Source organism: Rattus norvegicus, chromosome 6 (genome assembly GCF_036323735.1).
Source record: "Rattus norvegicus strain BN/NHsdMcwi chromosome 6, GRCr8, whole genome shotgun sequence".
In the NCBI taxonomy this organism is placed as follows: Eukaryota; Metazoa; Chordata; class Mammalia; order Rodentia; family Muridae; genus Rattus; species Rattus norvegicus.
The window spans coordinates 78,367,222-78,382,735 of record NC_086024.1 but is presented as its reverse complement, the minus strand read 5'-3'; the positions used below and the strand labels follow the sequence as shown (position 1 = coordinate 78,382,735).

The 15,514-nt window shown below is 44.0% G+C and overlaps 1 protein-coding gene and 1 long non-coding RNA gene across 2 annotated transcripts; both read right to left on the bottom strand.

The window, feature by feature from the left end:
- Positions 1-32: 32 nt before the first annotated feature.
- Positions 33-14,956, bottom strand: Fam177a1 (family with sequence similarity 177, member A1). The gene is made up of 5 exons (NM_001399024.1): positions 14,725-14,956; positions 10,811-10,984; positions 5,959-6,025; positions 4,383-4,480; positions 33-2,921 (listed from the first exon to the last, which is right to left on the bottom strand). The coding sequence occupies exons 1-5, from the start codon at positions 14,803-14,805 to the stop codon at positions 2,715-2,717; spliced, it is 627 nt and encodes a 208-aa protein (NP_001385953.1). The 5' UTR covers positions 14,806-14,956; the 3' UTR covers positions 33-2,714.
- Positions 9,512-10,804, bottom strand: LOC134479210 (uncharacterized). The gene is made up of 2 exons (XR_010052253.1): positions 10,497-10,804; positions 9,512-9,832 (listed from the first exon to the last, which is right to left on the bottom strand). It is a non-coding gene; the product is annotated as an uncharacterized LOC134479210 (long non-coding RNA).
- Positions 14,957-15,514: the final 558 nt, after the last annotated feature.

The window sequence follows — 15,514 nt, the reverse complement described above, 5'->3', positions numbered from 1 at the left end:
TTAGCTGAGAAATGGAAAGTTAGATTTGCTGTAGTTAGCCGTTGAGTTTATTCGTTTAGCATTACACTGTTCCTTCAAACATTGGGACGGTAGACTTCTCATCAGAGTAGCACCACCTCATTTCTGGATTCAGAAGCTTTTGATGTGACTTTTGTTGTTTTGGTTTGTTTGTTTTGAGACATGGTCTCACTGTGTAGCCCTGACTGGCCTGGAACTTGCTATGTGGACCCAGTTGGCCTTTAATCTTGAACTTAAAAAGAGACATCTGCCTCTGCCTCCCAAGTGCTGAGGTTAAAGGTGAGTGCCACTATGCCTTTTATTATTTTTTTAAATTTTGATGTATTTCTTGTGTGTGTATACCAGAGCACACATGGAGGTCAGTAGACATTGTGATTCTTTCCTTTCCCTGCATGGGTTCTGGAGATCAAATTCAGGTTCTCAGGCTTCCCATCAAGCACTTGTACCCAGAGTTGTCTTGCCCTCCAAAGTTTTTTTAAATATGGTATTTCCAAAGAAAGTATTCAAACAAATATTTTGTTTCATTAAACTCATCAGATTGTATGAGATTTTGTCTAGGTTTATTAACCATTTACAAAATTAACTTTGTTAAAGGTTTTGCTAGAGAATTTACTAATTCAGCATACTAACTCATGTATTTATGTCTTTTTGTTTGTTGTTAAGGGTCTTGATATGTAGTCTAGGCCAGCCTCCAACTCATGATCCTCCTGCCTCAGCCTCCCTAGTGCTGGGAGTACAGAAGTACACTACCACTCCTGGCTGTGGTCAGTGTTTATAAAAAGTGAGATCAGAAGAAAATAGGATGTCATGAACTGTGATCCAGAGGAAAAAATAATTCTTCTAGGGAATTATTAAGAATAATTCTAAGGAATAGGAAGAGGTGAGGGAGGCTTAAAATAAAACAATGATTAACTCGTTAATTTTTATAGCTTGCATAAACCAAAGTATAAAAATGTAAGGCACAGTGAAAAAACTAAACCACTCACCAGCCAGTGCCAAACAAGCAGCAAAAAGGTCAATGCAGGAAGCTCAGGCCGTGCAGGGTGCCACCCTCTTGCAGTGATCACAGGCCTGAGCATAGCTCTGAGATGCTGACCTTCAGGGGAGAAGGCCTCAGTCAACTGTAGACCACCTTCACCTCATAACCGAGTGTCTGTGTGGCAGCTCTGTCTCAGAAGTTAAAAACCAGTCAAGAGCAGGAAGTCAGGCCAACATATTTTAGCAGCTATCAACTGAGGCAGAGTGTTAGTAAACTGTAACTGAGAGTGACATTAATCACACAGTGGAAAGATAAATCCTAAGGACTAAGTCCCATGTTTATACACACAAAGGTGCTTATCAGCTCCTAACTCAGGACGACTCCATACTTGCTGAGCCTTACAAATGTCAGCCCAACTGAAACTTTTATTCAGTCAGAAAGTCACCTTTGAGGTGAATTTGCTGAGGCCCTCTGGCAGGTCTCTACAGTGTGTTCGCTTAGCCGTGTCTAAGTGCACATTTAAGATGGAGAGGGTCACGGTTTATAACCACTCATTTCTAAAGCCTTTTCAAGCCATGAGAAGGCTTGAATGATGAGGATTTCTACAACACTGCCCACATTTTTCTTTATCTACTTTTGGCTATAAATCAGAGTTCTACAGATACAAGGTTCCGAACACATATTCAGGAATATTTCTTAAAAGTAGGTTCATATATAATTTGTAAAGGAATAATCTAGTAAGGAGAGAGATGGCCAAACCATCACATCAGCTGTCTGACTTAGGACTGCTACTTCAAAATGGTGAATAAACTGTTCTCCATTGCTTACGCCTGTTGGTTACTCTGCCTGTGATCCATAGAGGCTGAGTAACTGACACGTCCAAGATGCCATGTGGGTAATGACAAGGTGTCAACGCGTGACTACAACTACAGACCCACTCAGTAACTAGTGTTGATTTGTGATCAGAGCATATCCGTTCAATGACTACTGAAAAACACAGGGATGGCTTACTGAGAGCATGAAGACCCAATCTTTCCATATAACATTCCCAACGAAAGGGAGCCCATGCTCCCATCTTGCTCCTTTCATTACACATTCTGAGCCCTCCTCGTATAAAATCTAGGGGCACTTTATACTGAGTCTGTTAATTATTAATGATTAATCAATACTTAACCTTTAAAAAACAAATGCCCCCAAGCCAAAAATCTTAGTGAATTATTTAACTCTCGTCTGAATGTAGGACGCCTTCAATTTTTGCTGTTGTTAGACCAGGTGTCACCATGCGGCTGGGCTGGAGCTCACAGTGTAGACCAGGCTGGCAAACTCACGGAGACCCTCTGCCTCTGCCTCCCGAGTGCTGCGGCTAACGGCTGTGTCACCATGCTTGGCTAAACGTCCTCGTGTTTTATAAAAGATGGTCTTAAAACACAATGCACTGGGCCGATGATAGAGCGCTAGGCTATTGAGTGTATATGAAAGAAGCCCTGGGTTTGCTCCTCAGTATGGAGGGGTAGGGAAGGGGGGGTCACTAGTTTAACTCAAAAACATCCCAACGTCAGATCTGACTGTAACAGATGCAGCATAAGAATGAAGACAGATTTACCCTTCATACCCTTCATAATTTAAAATATAAATAGTTGGTTTACGTCCCACTAAAAACATAAAAAGTTCCTGATTGGAGTTTAGGGTTTAACACTTTATGTACAGTCATTTCGTCCTATGGTGGGACAGAGACTGGATGTTGTTTGTTTTCCTTAATTGCTTCGCAGTCTTCCTCCATCTCAAAATTAATGTTCACAAATGAACTGGACACTACTGTCTCTGGTTGATCTGTCTGTACCATGGAATCAGCCTGCTGCTTGTTTTGTTGGTATTGTCTTTCTGCTTCCTCTGACATCCTGTTTTCTTCTTCTTCCTCCTCTTCCTAAAAGGATGAAATGCAGTAGTTAAAATAGTATATCCAAAAGGAACAGATATTCTTTCTCTCAACAGCAGCTCCCCCTGCCCCCCACAAACTATAGTGACATGTCTAATCCAGACATAGTGATGGGGGGTGTGTGGCTCAGAGGTAAAGTGCATGTCTAGAATGCATGTAAGGTTTGATCCCCGCACCACATGCACCATACACACACACACACACACACACACACACACACACACACACAGAGAGAGAGAGAGAGAGAGAGAGAGAGAGAGAGAGAGAGAGAGAGAGAGAACCACTACCACCAAACCAAACCAAACCTGCCCCTTTCCTGTTCTCAAAGTAAAATCATTAACGGTGGATGGCCCAACACTACTTCGCTTAGGAGTGACTTAGATGGAGTTAGCCTAATAAAGATCAAAATGGCCACTGTGCCACTTTAGTTAGCTAGTGGGTTGGCTCACTCGTTAAATGGTCTCACATGGTTTGTCTTCCCCTGAGCACCTGACCAATGTATAGATCGTCCAGTTCCTTCCCTCGACAACCTTGCAATCTAGTAGGGAAGTTAGGACATAAGGAACAGTGATACAGAAAGAAGAACAGCAGCAACTACAGAGTGACCTCCAGTTCACAGCTGAGGTGGCATCTGGATTTTGACCCCCGAGATACGTGCAGTCTGCACAGAGTGCGTTTACTCTAGGAGACTCACCCTGAGATCAGGCAGAAGACTCCAGAAGCTACTAAAGTGGTCTGAATGAGACCAAGAGGCTCTAATCAAGGAGTGCAGTGTCTCCTTGGTTTTTGTTTTGTTTTAAAAAAAAAAAAAAAGTTTGAAGCCACACAACAAAATAAAGGTGATCTTTCTAGGCCTAACTCTAGATACAGCCCTCCAAGGACAAAGTTTGCCATTTACCTAACACACACCCTATGTTCATGCCTCTATTCTAGCTTTACCTGAACTATTACTCTTGATTCACTTAAAGGAGAGGAGCAAACTCTAGCTTACAGTGCGCTTGTCAACATACACCAGGCGCTGTTCTGAGAATTTTATACACTAATCCAAGAGTAAATGGACTTCTCATGACAGGGAGCTTATTGAAGTTAGTAACTACCTCACTGCTTACACAGGCTGGTGTTGTTTCTTCATTTTCAAATTAAAGTGACAATACCAAAAGATATATAAAGATCAAATACACATGAGGCATTTCATTTGTTAGCACTGGCAGAGAAAACCTAGCATAGGTTATACATTTACCTTAGGAAATCCGAATTTTGAAGAATCATAAAACATGTTAATTTGATAAACTAAGCTGTCTTCAGTGGTAGAGCCTTTGTGTGGCATGTAAGGTCCTGTGTTTGATGTCTAGCACTGCAACAAATGAAGGAGCTGGCTTTCGAGCTACTAGACCATCCACATGGCCTCAAGTCTCCAAACCATCAAAAAAGTGAAAAGAGGAGACACACCTCCTTCTTCATCCGGTAATACTCATCAATGGCATACTGGTATTTTGGGGTGCTGATGCCCAAAACTGAAGCAATCTTCTCTCCAAGAAAGTCACACACTAAAGATACAAAAGTTAAAAGATACAAAACACCATAAACATTTCTTGAGCATTTTATGTAATACTAAGAATACAAGAGTTACTGTTTTATCCTTAATCCCAATATCACCCTGTCTCCTCACTTCTGTCCTGGACACCAGGCATTTCACATCTCTATCTCTCTGTGCTTTGAGAACAGTGTCTCGCTCTGTAGCAGGGAGTTCAGAGTACTTGGTCAGCGATCTTCCACCAGCCTCCACAGTGCTGGGATTCCATGTGTGCTGCCATGGCCAGCACAGTTACAACATGTCTTGTTAATTACTGCAATGTTCAGGTACAGGTCTAATCCTTAGGACAATACACTGTATTTTAGGATATCGCTGTTCAGCTATCACTGGGAAGAGGGCTGCTCTTGCCACCATGACTTCCTCACCAGAATGCACTGTGCCCTTGAACTTTGCACCAGAACAAATCCTTAAGTTCTTTTGTCAGGGGCTCTGTCTCACCAGAATCAGCACCTGATACAGACGGTTCTGGCAGGCAATGAGGCCAGGCCTAGTTGTGGCCAAAGTGGATAAAAAGCTAACATTCAAACGTAGATCTATGTAGAGCGTGTGCCCTTCTGTCACACCAAACTGTCTGGCACACAGTACAGGCTCAGGAAGTGTTGACTCAAATACTAGCCATGCTTTGCTCTAATAAAAAAAAAAATGACAGTCATCAACTAGTTAATTGGAAGCAGTAAATTTTGTTATCTAAACATTAACATAACTACATAAATCGATAATTCATTTCCCTCAAATATCAGTAACAATTCTATTTAAGGAGTGAAATATGTCAGGGACGTAACAACAGAAGAGGCTTTGCCTGGGATGCACAGGACCAGTTCAGTCCTCAGCAACGTGAAAAGTTACATGGACAAAAGCAGGCTTCCGTGTAACTACACAACAAGGAAACAGTGGGAAGATGCTACCAAGCAAGGAGGAAACAATAAGAGAAATACGCATGAACGGTTCCTAACAAGGCTTTAGAATAGGCACTGAGCCTTAATGAGCTTTTCAGCAGTAACAGAATGGGTGATAACAGCATTTAAAACATGACAATCCTGTCTACATGAATGGTGCCATTTTCCAGGGGCTGTTTATCACTACACTAATAGGGTAGCACAGTGTGTTCTGTAGAGGTCAGAGGCCAACTCGTGAGGAGTCAAGTTCTTCCTAAGGGACTCAGGGGTCAAATCTGGTTGTCAGTTTGACAGCAAGCACCTTTGCGTGTGTGAGCAAACTCACTGGCCCTAGTTTGTGTCCTTCTAACACAACTAAACTGAAGACCATTGGTGCAAGCTAGAGTACTGGTTTTCCAATGCTAGCTGGCTACCTACAGAGGACAAGGTAGTTCCCTAGTTTGTTTCCGTTTCTTGGCAAGATCTTGTTTGATAAAGCTCCTGGGTGCAGGATGTCTTAGAGCAGTGATAGAATATTCAGTTCAAAGGGCCGTACCTGAGAGGGTTGATGTGGCGGCCCGCAGCATGTAAAACCAGAAGTAGGGGCCCCAGGGAAGTTTTGTCTGCAACAAGAAGTCAGATTAGCAACATTCATCTAATAGTATCTTCAAACCAGAGCGAACTAGCTACATGATAGATAGGTATGTAAGGCATCCAGTCAAATAAAAGCCTAAGTGTATCTGGATCCCACCAAGATCCTCCATGCTTTCCCATAGGACTACCATCCTTACCCATGGAAGGACGCAAAACAGGGTTAGCACTAGAAGGGCACTATAACTCAGGCTGGACTCCCTATAGCCTTTCTCCTCTCTTGCTTGTCTTCATTCTTCGTAAGAACATCCAGGAGAACACACAAAGAAAGGACCTTGCAGATACATCTAACAAACATTACAGCAGGAAAATTCTGGTACAGAAATGAAGGGAAATAAGGGGCTATCAGTGAGTGTTCAATGGTAAAAAGTAAACGACACAGGAAGGGTGAGCTGTTTGTTCTGTATGCATGTATGTGTGTTTCTTTTAAGACAGGGTCTCGCTCTGTAACTCTGGCTGTCCTGGAACTCACTCTAAACCAGGCTGCCCTCAAACTCACAGATATCCACCTGCCTCTGCCTCCTGAGTGCTAGGATTAAAAGCCTGCAGCACCACACTCAAAAGGTATATTCACTAAAGACCCAGCCCATTTTTTGGTGGTGGTGGTTGTTTGGTTGGTCGGTTTTTGAAATAGAATCTCTGTATGTAGCCCTGGATATTCTGGAATGTAAGGAGACCAGGTTGGTCTTGAATTCACAAAGATCCCCCCTACCTCTGGGACCTGAGAGTTGGGATTAAAGACTCATACTACCGTGCTAGACACACTTTCTATAACAACATGAAATTCTTAAAATGTTTTGGGTTGTATGAGTAAGAAACTACTTAGAAAAAAACTAGGCATAAAAACCCAGGTATGTAGTGTGTGCTTGTAATTTCAGCACAAGAGAGGCAGAGACTGGAGCCTCTCTGGGGCTTGCTGGCCAGATGGCCAACCTAAGTGGCAAGCTCTAGTTCCCTGTGAAAAGATCCTGTCAAAAATCTTTGTCAAACAAGGCAAAGAGATTTGGCTTCCACACGTCCATGCATGGGTACACCAGCATACATGTGAGCATGCACACACCTACACAGACAAAGGAAAACACAGATACTCTCACTGGACAGTTTGAAGTTGTTTCTCGAGACAGTAAGAGCCAACACTGAAGCAAGGACTATCAGCCCTGCTCTGGCTGAGGAGAGAGACAGCACCTGTCATCACCCCACAGCTGCACAGAAGAAACTCATCCAGCCTGTTACTTGGACACAGTTGTTGCTAAGCCAAACCACAGGTGGCTTAAGTCTCTCCAGAGTCATGTCACCATCTCAGAAGCACATATTTGGGTCTATGCTGTGGCTTTTTGAGTTTACAAGTAAAGCCACACATTTTTCTGTTCCTTCAACAATGTGTCTCCAGCTTCCTTCTCGAGACCTTCGATTTTCAGACGACTCTGGTTAATAATATGGCTGTACTCCCTAAACCAGTGGTTCTTAACTTTCCTAATGTCACAACCCTTTAATACAGTTCCTCATGTTGTGGTGACCCCAACCGTAAAATTATTTCATTGCTGCCTCGTAACTGTAATTTTGCTGCTGTTATTGTAAATATCTGATATGCAGGACGTCTGCTGTGTGATCCCTTGGAGGTTGCAACCAACAGGTTGAGAGCCTCTGCCCTAAAGAGTCCTATAGTCTAATAAGATCCCCATTTCCTTCTCTTCAGAAATTGGCAAACTAATTCTAAAACTTACATAGTGCTTTAAGGGACCTAGAACAGCCAGGCAATCTAGAAAAGAGAAAAAGATGAACAAGCCCAGTACTCAAACATTTTTCAGCTTCAAAATCTATACCAGGCACAGGAGAGGGAACACAGCACAGGAGAGGGAGTGCACCTGCACTCCAGCTCCAGACACAAGAGGCTGGGATTCATAGATAGGATGGAGGCCTTAAGTTCAGAACAAAACCACATTAAGTAGTCAAAGGTTTTAACAAGACAGGGCAGCAAGACCATTTATGTAGTTTGAATAGGGATGGCCCCCACAGGCTCATAGATTTGAATGCAGGGTCACTAGGGAGTGGAACTATTTGAAAGGATTAGAAGGTGTGGCCTTGTTGGAGGAAGTGTGTCATTGTGGGGTAGGCTTTGAGGCTTCGAAAGCTCAGAGTCTGTGTTCCCATCCTCCCCTCTTCCTGCCATCGGATCAGGATGCAGCTCTCAGCCAAGTCTCCAGCACCATGTCTGCCTCTGTGCCACCATGCTCCCCACTGTGATGACAATGGACTGAACCTCTGAAACTACAGACAAGCCCGCAAATGTTTCATAAGAGTTGCTTTGGTCCTGGTGTCTCTCCACAGCAACAGAACGGTAACTAAGACACACTCAAAAAGAGTTTTCAAATTACACTGTGAAGTCTGGAAAATTACATGGCCAAGTATCTTGTCTGATCCTTACTCATATCGTATACAAAACTAACTCAAAACGAAAGTAGCTGATGGTGTCTATGAGCACACCTGTAATCTCAGCATTCAAGAGGCTGAAGCAGGAAGATCACCTTGAATTCTGAACAAGCCTTGGCTATAGGTTGTCTAAAACACAAAACCAGTACCAAAGACCTGAATGTACAAACTATACCCATAAGGCCTCATTATGAAGCTAGCCTGGCCTGGAACTCACTATGGTGCCTAGGCTAGTCGTGAACTTGGTACTTTCCACACCCAGTCTGACACTATAAAACTTAAAAGAAATAAACCTGAGAATTAACACTAGCTGGGTGTGGCTGGGCACACACCCCAAATCCTAGCACTCAGGGGACACAGGTATTGCATACATAGCTACTGCCTGACATAACACCCACACACATGAAAATAAAAGTTTAAAAAAGTGAAAAACAACAAAAAAAATGGTGTGGCCACAATGGACAATGATCAGGCAGAGTTCCTCGAATGTTTAAACAGTTAACAAATGCCCCAGCCACTCCACCCCAGCCACATGTCCAAGACAAAAACCACGCAGTGACACAAAAGCCTGTATTCACAGCGCAATATTCATATGACCAAATAGTATAAACAACGGCCGGTTCCACTGCCGGGAAGGAACGGCTGAGACGTGGTACAGTCACACCATGAAGTGTCAGCTGTAATAAAGGAACAAAGTACTGACATGTGCTATCCATGAGTGAACCTTGAAAACACCAAATGACAGACAAGGCTGTGTATAACAGGGAAGGCTATGTATACACACAGAGACCTGTGCCAGGAATGAGGTGGGGCATGGGGGGTAGAAAGGGAAGCTAATGCTTTTCAAGATGGCATAAATGTGCTAAAACTGACTGTGCTGTGCTAACTACTACTGAGAATATGCTAACTACTGCTAAATTATACTTCAAACAGGTGAATTTGTACACAATGTGCCAGTCTTGTTTCTATGGAGACACTGGGTAACTTTTGAGGAAATGGGATTTTTTTTTGGCAGGGGTGTCTTGCTTTTTCTTTTTTTCTTTTTCCTTTGAGACAGTCTCATGTAGTCCAGACCAGTCTCAAACTTGCTGCATAGCTAAGGCTGGCCTTGAACTCCTGATCCTCCTGCCTCCACCTCTTGCCACAGCAGTTGAAAATGACTTAAAAACATGGAAACATCTTTTAAATGATTTATTTAACTTTATTTTATGGGCATTGATGTGAAGGTGTCAGATCCTCTGGAACTGGAGTTGCAGGCAGTTGTGAGCTACCGTGTGGGTGCTGGGAATTGAGCCCAGGACCTTGGGAAGAGCAGACGGTGCTCTTAACCACTGAGCCATCTCTCCAGCCTGCATACAAACATTCCAAAGACAGCTCTAACTAATCCCTTCAGAGTACTTTAAGAGAAAAACATCTATCCAAACAACCCTTCTACTTTATGAATTACCTCTAATAGTCAACATGTCTGCCCACTGTGAGTACACTGTACTTTGAATATTTTCTGTACTACAGAATGTGCAATAGCTTTTATTTTTTAGAGGCTGGCACAGTTCTGAGACTTGGTTTCTCTATGGAACAGCCCTGGGTGTCCTGGAACTTGCCTTGTAGACCAAGTTGGCCTCAACTCACAGAGATTCATCGATTTCTGCCTCTTGAGTGCTGGGATTAAAGGCGTAAGTCACTGAGCTCCACATGGAATTTCTTTCTTTTTTATTTTTTTGAATTTCTTTTTTTTTTCTTTTCTTTTCTTTTTTTCAGGGTTGGGGACCGAACCCAGGGCCTTGCGCTTCCTAGGCAAGCATGAATTTCTTTTTTCAATAGCTAAAAATTTACTCATCTAAACCTTATAAAAATTAACATCTTAAATTAAAAATAATTTTTAAATTCTCTAATCTGTTTCTGGTTTTATTTATAGCACTTTTGAGAGCCGTCTTAACTATAGGACATTTATTTGTTCATGGACTATATCCCCATATAGTTTATACAAGCCACTGCCCCATGACCAGCACCTACCCAGAGCCTCTGAGGTACCCACTGTAAACACGGGATAAATGGACTTTGCTACCTCGAAGAACACTCAGTCTGTGAACTGAAAGGGACAGATTGAAATATGGATTTACTAGAGCCACACATAAATTCACAGTACAAAGGAGCAGAACTGGTTCAGGCTGCTGAAACGTTGGGAATATTTCCACACGCATTGTGTAAAAATAATGTTTTCTTCCAGATCATAATGGATGGTAGTTGGTTTAAACTTCAAACAGTTCCTTCCATTCAGTGTTCAAGGAGCAAACCCAAGCAGGCCCAGCCATCAGCGTCAAACATACCGGGTCGACAGTGGGCAGCACATCTTTCTTGTCCAGGCCGTCGACCTCATCCTCATCGGTGCTGTACTCCTCCATGGTCTCTCCGCTGACGAAGTGGATGACCCTCCTTGGGACTTTCTTCTTTTTCCCCATGACTCCCAGTTCTACATTCTCAAAGCCTCTTTCGTTACTCAGCTATGGCAATGAAAAATTAAGAAAATGAGCTTTGTGTGAGTCTGTCTTCCCTTGTATGTCTAACAGATGTTTGACTGCTTTATTTTAAAGATCAGAGAAACTAGAAAAATCCTTAAGCAATTTTAAAAAATTATATATACCTCAGGAGTCCTAAATCCAACTCCTTTTGGGGCCAGGAAGGTCCCCCACATTGATAAATCTCTACAGGGATGAAGGGCTTCTATGAAGACGCATGGTCCAACTAAAGGCATTTAAAGTGAAAGAAACCTACTTTTTAGATTTATTTTTATGTGCATGAGTGTTTTACCTGAATGGACCCCCATGACTGGGAGTTATAGATGGTTGTGAACCACCATATCACAGCCATGGTGAGTAACCAAATCCAGGTCCTCTCTCAAAGTAATAAGAGCTCCTTACTGCTGAGCCATCTCTCCAGCCTGGGGGGTAGGGGGGATTTTAAATACTGTGCCAAATAAGATCTAAAAAGCCTTCAGTGTTTTCTATACCTGAGTTTTCAGATAACTTGGTGATTAGTACAGATGTGGCAACAGGGTGTTGTTGTTGGTGTTGTTGTTGTTATTGTTTTGTTTGTTCTTTAACAAAGAGATCCACAGATTTCAGAACTGCTTATAGAAGACTGGCGTGGTGGTACACATGTTTAATCCCAGCACTCTGGAGGCACAGAGACAGATCTGTGAGTTTGAGGCCGGTCTGGTCTATTGAGTTCCAGGACAGCCAGGGTTACATAGACTCCATCTCAAAAACAAAAACAAAACTACTTATAGAGTATAGAATTCTAAACACATCCAAATTTCATTCTGAAGGAATTATTTATTCTGGTTTTTGTTGTTTGTTTGCGTGTGTGCATGTGTGTGTGTGTGTGTGTGTGTGTGTGTGTGTGTGTGTGTGTGTGTATGTGTATTTTGCTGTGCTAAGAAACAGAGGTGCTAAGTAAATGAATAGAGCTGAAACCTGAACTCCTCAGGTACTGAGGCTGGGACTCTGTTAAAAGTCTATTGGGGGAAAAGAATCAGGATACAGTGTCCCATCAGATCCTCGGTGGCCTGTCGGGCCTAGTTAACAATGTGGAGGAGTCTACTGTTTCTCCTCCTTGCCTGCATTGTGCTTCAGGTTGGCCTCAGCCCATCCCCCTCCTTTGTGTGACAGGTTTCATTGTAATAGCCAAGGCTAGTCTACAATTCAAAAGTAGGCTGAGTTGGTCTTCAATTCACTGCAACCCTCCTGCCTCAGATTCCCAAATGCTAAGATTACAGGTCTAAGTCCCCACACCTGGATGGTGTTTCTGTTTATTGAACAGATCGAGGAGGAATATAAATTGTCAGTGGCCTCTATCTCCTCCCAGATCTCCACAGACCTCTTCCTCAAACCGGGCAAACCCCTACAGTTCTCAGAGGTATTTTTACTTCAGGAAATGTGAGTAAGTCACAAAACTGGTGAATTCCAAGAGTCTCTATCTATGGTGTGAGGACACAGTGTAGTAACGCATACTCAGAAATCCTTTGTCATCTGTGTAATGGGAACTCGGGAGAAGAGGCCATGGGAAATTCCTGGGAGATTTACCTTTTTCTCTACTGCCGGCACTGTTTAAATATTTATTTTTAATCAAGACTGTGAAAGCTGGAGCTGGAGAAATGACTAAGTAGTTAAGAGCACTTGTTCCTCTTCAAAGGCCCTGAGTTCACTCCCCCTCACCCATGTCAGGTGGCACACCATGGCTGAAACCCCAGCAGCAAGCATTCAACTCTTCCTGCCTGATGGACCCAAACATACATGGACCCACATAAGTAAGAAGGTTTTTGAATGACTATGAAAACACTATGGTCTAGTCCTTTTTTTTTTTTTCTCTCTCTCTCTCTATGGTAACAAGATGCCATCTTGGAATGAGTCTTAGCCCTGGAAGCTGGAGCAATAATGAACGGGTGGCCAGGCCTATGGTGACTGTGATGGACCTGTTAGCACTCCTGAAGGGAGAGTTGGGAGATCCTTATCTGGAATTGCAGCCATCATTCCTTTCCTAGTTGCAAAGGATCTTGGGAGAGTCAAGACTATATAGAGAAGCAAAGGAGAGGCTCCATTAGCTCAGCACCCATGACGGGATGGGATGAGATAGTGTAGTGGTACAGTTGTTTGGGTCACCTGCGCTCTGGTGAGGAACCCATCCATATTCTGTAAGGAGGCCTGATAAACTGAGAGCCTCACCAGGATGGACACAATAAACTTGCATTTTGGTGGGTCCGTGGAACCCATCTGGGGGTAGCTGGAGGTTTGTTTGTGCCTCCCCAAGAAAAGTTAATATAACAACTAAATATTAAACCAGAGCAAGGAGCCACTCTTGAAATAACTGCTCTGAGTATTGATATGCTTCCTCTGCAATCAGTTCAGGCTGGAGTAGTGTGAGCACAGCAGCCAAAGCTGGAGAGAAATGAAACACACCATCCACTGCACTCCTGAAGGGCCAGGTCAAGCCAGCAGGACATCGAGGAGAGCCTCCCCTCAACCAACTCATTTTCAACACTGTAGCCCCAACCCAGGTGGGCCTCACACTGGTGGCAACCCTCCTCAAGACTCCTAAGTGCCTGACCTCCTGACACCTTACTCTTCCTACACAATAGAAAGGGGGGAGGTAAGAGTCCATAGAGACTCGTATGTAGAGCAGACTGTGTGAGCACATTTACACACCACTTAGACTTATAAGAGATAGACTCACAGTCAGAGCAGAATTCAGAAGCCTGTAGTTTTGGAGAAGTACCCGACCAACACTCAATTATTTATTGTAAAATATGAAGCTACTGGAAAAGCATCTTTCTTACCTGAGGTAGAATTTAAAGTTCTTAATAGCCAAAATTACATATACTCCTGAAGTAAGTTTTAAAGTGATTTTTTTTCCTAAATTAGTGATGACTGAGACAACCCCCTGCACCTGCCAGTAGTGGGTTTACGATGTGGCCAGTCACAACTGTATTCCGGATTTGGGACAGTATGAAGGGCATGATGGCTCAAGGTGCTGAACACCTGAGTTGTCTTTTTCCCGCCCCTCTCTCTAACACACCACACAGCCAATTATAAACTAAAGAGGATGTAAAACACTTTATTAGTAGCTTATAACTTATATGTTGAACTTTTTTTTTTTACAAAGGATTACATATATTAAAGTTAGTATCACAGGATTATTTTACTGTCTTAAGGTATCGTCCTTTCCTTGTGATTCACAATTGCCGTTAGCACATGTCTGTGTTGGGCTGTGCAGGTCACCTCATCCGTGAACCCATCTCCAGACATTAATATAGAAGGATTAGATGAACTGAAGACTAAAAGTCTCAGCGAGGGGTTGTCCATATCAGACTATCTTAACTAATGTGGGAAGACTCAGCCTGAGAGTGAGCAGCCGGCAGAGTTCTGGGCCCTGGGCTGGGTAGTAGTAGACTGAGCTAGCTTATAGTGCATATGCTATTCACTAATCCCTGGTTCCTCGTAGCCACAAGGCAGACCCCGACAACCCCTGGGTTGTCGCCCACGGCTTTTGCTACTTTAAGGACAGAGCCTTTCCGGGACACGCCTGTTTTCTCTCGCTGGCAACCGGTGGCTGGAGTGTCTCCCCGGAAAGCTCGGGCACGGAGGCCGCGGCGCCTCACCTCGGCAGCCGCTCCTAGCCCAAGCAAAATGAGGACACGGAAAGTAACCCCGAAATGTCCAGCGCCTGCCCCTCGTCGCCAACCTACCTGTCGTGTTGTGTCTCCGAACGCCGCGGCGGCCGCTGCCTCGGTTTCTCCCGTCGCCGCGCATCCCGACTCCCGGTCCATCATTAGCGCCGGCCCGGGCAGCGGCGACACAGAGGTTAGTCCGAAGAACGTTCCCCACCGCCCGCACGAAGGATCCTACCGGATCGCCCAGGCCTCTGGGGCTGCAGCACCCAGTCCACCCTCCCAGCGAAGACGAGCCTAGATCGCGGGCGCTGGCGGGGCGGGGCGGGGTCTTCGCCGCTTCCGCGGGCCCGGGGGCGTGGCCTCCGCAGGTACCGCCCTACCTGCGCCGGATAATCACGCGGGCTGCGCAGGGCCCAGTCTGGGGCTGAGACCTACCACACCGGTTCCTAGCAGGTAAAACCAGAATTGCATTCAAGTCGAAAGCTGAGATGGAGGCGCGGTGCGGGCTCTGGAGCTCTAAAACTCACCGCTCATGTTACGTGTTCCATTTCTCAGGAAATGCCCTTGAAATAAAGACCCAAAGGTGAACTTGGCTTACAGTATGCTGGGGAATGGGGATTTTATTTATTATAGGACTGAGTGTCCGGGGACCCCCAGACTTTATTTTTTTCTAGCGTTTAACCAAATTAAAGAAGTCATAGCCGCAATAATTACTTCAAGATTTCCTGGTTTTCTTTTGAGACAAAGTCTCATGTACCCCAGGCTGGCATTAAAAACTCCCTACATAGAGAATGTGTGTTGGGATTTGAAGCAAGTGCCACAATGACGCTGAGGTATTATTTCATGACTTCAACATTGTGCTTAG